This window comes from Lipotes vexillifer, unplaced genomic scaffold (assembly GCF_000442215.2).
Source record: "Lipotes vexillifer unplaced genomic scaffold, Lipotes_vexillifer_v1.1 scaffold470, whole genome shotgun sequence".
Classification (NCBI taxonomy): domain Eukaryota; kingdom Metazoa; phylum Chordata; class Mammalia; order Artiodactyla; family Lipotidae; genus Lipotes; species Lipotes vexillifer.
This window is the reverse complement of record NW_006799533.1, coordinates 2,948,994-2,954,553: the sequence shown is the minus strand read 5'-3', so window position 1 is coordinate 2,954,553 and position 5,560 is coordinate 2,948,994. Positions and strand designations below refer to the sequence as shown.

Sequence of the window (5,560 nt, the reverse complement as noted above, 5' to 3'; positions counted from 1 at the left end):
CCCTTTGGCCGAGCCGCGGAGGGGAGAGGCCGTGACCCTTCCCCGCCGGCGGGCGACGCGCCAGTGGGCCGGCGGCCTGGGCCTGGCGCTCAGTTTAAAAGCTTAACCGGGGCCGCTGGCGGGCTCCGGAAACGAAACGAAATTCGCCCCGCTGGCCGCCCTCCGGGCCCCGCCAGTCCCTCCGAGCGCCGCGCTCCCCGGAATCGACCCTTCTCCCGCCATTTGCCACCGGGCTCTCGCTGAGCCCGCCCTCCCAGGGCTCAGAGGCCTGCGGCCGCCGGAACCGAGCGGGCGGCATGGCGGCAGGCGTGGACTGCGGAGAAGGGGCTAGCGCCCGGCGGCACGTGTTCCTAGTCCCAGGTAAACACGCCCGCCCCGGGACGGCGGCGGGCCCGGCCCGAGAGCGCCTCCCGGGTGGGTTCTCGGCGGCGGCGGGGCGCGCCCCCTCTGGCCCGCGGCCCCCGCGCGCGCACCCCAGAGTGTTAACGGGTCAGCGCGGAGCCGAGGCGCAGCCGGAACAGGCCCTGCGCGCCCCTCGGCCGCGCGGGCGGGACCCGAGTGCCTCGCGGAACACGTGGTTCCTCATCTTGGTTACGAGTGCCAGCAGCTCCGCTTTTCAAAACCTCAGCAGCAAGCGCAGGAACCGACCAAGCGGATTTTCCCCGTTCTGGTTCTTTGTGGATCCATCGGGTGGGCTGGAGGGAGCGGCCCAGGCGGGGGGAGGGCAGTGCGGGTTCAGGGCCTCGAGGCCTGGAGGTGTCTGCTCTTGGGGTGTAATTAGGAATCCCCCACTCGACAGCTGGCTTGGCGGCTGAGTCCTACTGGATCGGAACCTAGGATCCAGTAGGTCCACATTGGCCTGGAGGCTGCGCTGTCTTAACAGGATCCCAGCCCTGGGACAGGCCTTGGTTTGTGAGACAGGAGGGGAGCTGGATGGTGGCAGGGGTTAGGACAGGGGTGGTTCAAAGAGATTCAGGCAAGTAGCTAATGACAGGAATGCTGGAGCCAGTATTTTCAGCCTCCCCCGGGATGATGACCACATCCAGGGTCTGCTGGGGCTTGGGATGATGGACATCAGTTGCCACCTATGATGGCATGAAGTGGCAGAGTAACTGGAGTTTGGGACCAGGGAGTGCAAGACAGAAAGGTTTGGCCTTTTCATAGGATGCTACATTGATTTGACGGCATAACATTGGCTATAAGGAAAACCCATTGTTTTCTTTATGTAACTTTGAGATTTAGCTTAGCAAATACAGTATTTTTGCAGTAAATGATACTCTGGTAACTATATAGTCGCCTAGTAATCTAGATTTTTATGATGGATATTGAAAATAGTTACATGACCACCTGTCAAGAATATGTTGTGCGTGTTTAACTTTTTCTCCCTTTATAAAGAAGTGTAACATACATAACGTGTACCAGTTGAAGTGTGCAACTCATTGAACTTTTCATATGTATACACCCCTGTAACCATTCCCCAGGTCAAGACCTAGAACTTTTCCAGTGAGCTCCTCTTGCCTGTTGGTAGATAGCCTCAGTAACCTCTATGCTGACCTCTGTCACCAGAAATTTGTTCTGCCTGTTTGGATAAGTGTGTGTTAACTTTGTACCTGGCATCGTTTACTCAGCTGAGGTCCACCCATATTCTGTGTAGCAGTAGTCTGGTTTGTTGGTTGGTTTGTGTTTTCTTTGCTGGGTATATTTTATTGTATGCATATTCATAATATTTATCTCCACTACTGTGGGTGGATGTTTGGATTATTTCCCGTTTGTAACTATTACGAGTTACACTTCTAAGAACGCTCTTTTATGAGGCTTTTGGTAGATGGAAGTGCTCATTTCTCTGCAGTATAGACCCAGGAGTGGAATTGCCGGTCCTGGATATTTTATGTTCAGCTTTGGTAGGCTCTGCTCAACAGTTTTCCAAAGTGCTTGTACTGATATATACCCCCAGCTGTTTGTGAGAGTTCCCGTTGCTCCATATCCTCACTAGAGATGTTTGTAGTTTGTATAGGAAAAGTTAATGCAAAATTCAGGGTTTTCACAGAATCTAGTAAAGGGCTACCTGATACATGCTTTACAGTAGAAAACGTCTCTTCTCACTGTTGTCACGTTAATTCAGTGAGATTTTAACGGTGGGAACTCATTCAGAATCAAGTGCATTATTTTTATTCAGATACACACAATGGCTGAGAATAATTTGAATTTCTTATCTTGTTCTATTTAATCAGTATTGAAATTTTCATTCTTAAAGTATGTCTGTATCCTCACCGTATTAAACACAAAAACCTTTAAGATCATTTAATATTGATCGCATCTCTGATAACTGTTGGTTTAATATGTCTACTGTCAGGCGGTGAGAAGAATTTCAGTCTAGTTCCTGTTCAAAACTGAGTTGAATTGTGACCTTCCAACTGATTGGAGGAGGCTGAGCCAGCTGTTAAGGAACTGTTAAAGAAGAACAGTGTGGTCAGGCAGGCTGGTTCTGTAGGACTTAGAACTTGAGCTTCTAGTGCCTGTAATTCTTCTAGCTGGACTTTACTGCCATCTGCAGGCCTTGGGTGTAGAAACGCTGGTGGTCTGATAGTTAACTGCTGTGCAGCTATGCTTCTCAATCTTGAGGGCATCAGTCATCTGGGGAGCTGGGCCCCATCCCCAGAGTCTCTGATTCAGTAGGTCTGGGGGGCCTGAGAATGTGCATTTCTAACAAGTCCCCCCCCCCCCCCCCCCCCGGTCAAAAAGGCCATCTGAAAAAAGTGTAAAATCCAGAAAGGCAAGTGGCCTTTTTAAAAAACCCCCCCCCCCCCCCGCCCAGTGCTGCTGGTGCTGCTGGTCAGAGGACACCACTAGGAACCACTGAAGTAGGACCAACCCTAGGGAGCTGGATTGGGAGATAGGAACAGCCAGCCTCAGATTTAGCTGTCTTTCTGGTGGGTCAGAATTTCCATGGTCAGGGGAGTGCATGTAAGTACAGGGTATGAGGCCCATCTTCACAGATGTATTTGTTGTTTTTTCCAGCCTATGGGAAGTCATCCCCAGTAAGTTATGCATTTAAGAGATGGAGACTGTACCCTACCATAGGGCTGTATTATATAGTAACAGAGGCCTCTCTGCCACTTGTTTTCAGTTTGTCTGGAAAAGTCAAATATCTCAGAAAAACAAAAGCTGAAACTTGGAAGGGATACTTGGAGGTGGTCGGACGTAGCCTTGATTTTCATAGGCCAGTGGAGATAGAACTGCCTTCCGTTTCAGCAGGGTAAGCATTCCTTGCACTTTGGGATGGTCTCAAACGTTTCTCCCACACGCCCTGGAATACTAGCCTGTTCGCAGCTTTGGTTACTGTAAGAGACCGTGAACATCTCAACTTTTTGGAATAAGGTAGAAGTTTCCATCTCTCTTTGCTGCCCTAAAAGTAAATGTTTAAGTTATATTTTTAATATTTTTCTCTAGTCCAAGTTTTGTACGCTTGTCAGTCCTAATAAGTTGGAGTGGATGCCAATGTGAGAGGCCAGCGGGAACAGATTCACTGAATGTAGGAGAGAAGACTGTGTTATATGCTTCTGTGGCTGAACTCTGTTACTTAGCCATCTCCAAGGAAATGTTAAAGCATTGGGAAACCCTAATGTTACTTGAGGAAAAAGGGAAAGACAGAAATGATCTCAGGATCCACTTAGGCTGAAATCATCCCCCAGTCAGCCCCCTGATTAAAGAGCCTCCAGGTCAAACTGGAATTCAGATCACATCTTCAACTGTAGACAAGTTTTGCAATAAAGTTATTCCCCTTTATTTTATGAAAATACACATTTAAAAGTATTTTACGAAGAGTATTTCTCTTTGTTATTTTTTTCCCCCAAGATAGCATAAGTAATGCCAGTTTCTGGGGGGTGGAGGAAGGGGTACCCTTTGGGAGATAATCCCAGGCCTGCCTGCCTACCTTAGACATTCCAAATACAGTAATGACCCTTTTATGTGAGGTGCCATGATAATCACCATAAAATGTCTTATTTGTCTCTCCAAAAGGAACACAAAAATAGATTTGTATAACTGCAAGCTTTAGAACAATATTCTAATTAAAGGATTAAAAAAGAAATCAAATTTAAAAGTAAAAACTAATTTCCTATTTAATAATGGAGAAAATTTATGTTATTTCTGATTAGAGACTTGTAGCTTTTTAATAAGCCCACAAGAAACCCCTCTTGTTTAAAAAGTAGAAGTTTGAAGTATGTGGCAAAGGAAGAATTACTATAGACCCAAGTGACTTTTCAATGACCCTAAAAAAAAAATAAAACTTTTTTCCTCTTTTACCTGAGGGCATGTGGTTAGTCTCAGAAGAAGCAGCAAGTATTTTGTTCTTTGTCAACACTGTTTGCTTGTATGTATGTTTGTGTTTAGAAATATACCTCGTGGGCTGAAAGCTTCCCTACTTTCAGAAGAGCTTTTTCACCAGGGAGGAACCTGCGTTAACTTGGCCAGAGATGGGGAACCTGGAGGATTCAACTGCTGACTTTAGACAACTTCTGAATCATTCAGCTCAGCTTCTTGGAAGATTTGTCATTTACTGAATAGTCTCCTGCAGGCTGTCAGCCGTTAGGGAGTCTCTGAGTTTTCCAGCACAGAGTGTATTTAACATTTTCCACACAAATCCTGAATCTGGCTTTGTCTTTATGAGACGTTTTTGGAGGGAACCCGACTGACCTTTCTCAGATGGCCACTCACTGGATCTGCTCCCCTTGCTATCTGAGCACATTCTGAAGTGGATGGACTTAATCAGTTGCCAATTGGTATAACTGGGCTGTTTCCAGAGCCTGATCTTGTCATGCTAGTAATTGTTCCAAAAGGCCCCTGGACGTTTATAAGTCAGAACTCATGACTCCCACATATTTATCCTCCAGGGCAGAAAAAAATTCATAAAAGGAAAGTAAGAAATGTTCATGATTTTTTTTCCACTTCAGTTGCGGAATAGGGACTGAATGGGTTTCCCCCGTATCCTCTGAGCTTTAACCATGATGTTAAGAAACAAACAAACAACAGTGTTCTTGAAAGCCTGGCTATAATAAAACACACCTAAAGCTAGATTTATGCTATTTATGAGCTCTGTGTCCTTGGACAAATTGCATGCTCATTGTAAAGCCTCGGTTTCCTCATCTCTGCAGTGGGGAGAACAGTACCGGTCTCATGGGGTTGTTGTCTGTTGGTTTGAATTACACATACGCTTTCTCTTGCACCCCAGGCTCTTAGCCTCCCTGGCCTGGGACAGAGCAGGCATTCAGCAAACATTTGCTAAAAGAATAAATGGCTCACATTCTGTTTCTCCCTGCAGCCTTTGTCTTTGCTCACGCCGTCCTTTTTCTTCCCTTTCCATTTCCATCAACTTTAGTTTCCATGAAGCTAAGCCATTTGTATGTATCACAAAGTGAATTCCAGTGTTCTTTTTTCTATTTCTGCCTTTATTTTACTATTTACTCTTACTACGTATTTATTGGAACACCCACTAAAATACTTAGCCATATTGAGGTTGCACAACTTCTCTTTCTTTGAGTGCACATGACTTTGTGTCTGC

General features: G+C 46.4%; 1 protein-coding gene across 2 annotated transcripts in view; it reads left to right on the top strand.

Moving 5' to 3' along the window:
• The first annotated feature begins 13 nt into the window (after positions 1-13).
• Positions 14-5,560, top strand: part of RNASEH2B (ribonuclease H2 subunit B) — an 81,092-nt gene continuing 75,545 nt past the window's right edge. The window contains exon 1 of one of the 2 annotated variants that reach the window (XM_007471689.1): positions 14-360. In XM_007471689.1, coding sequence (XP_007471751.1) covers positions 297-360 — 64 coding nt within the window. In that variant the 5' untranslated portion in view covers positions 14-296. The remainder of the gene's footprint in view (positions 361-5,560) is intronic. The other variant, XM_007471690.1, reaches the window with a different exon arrangement.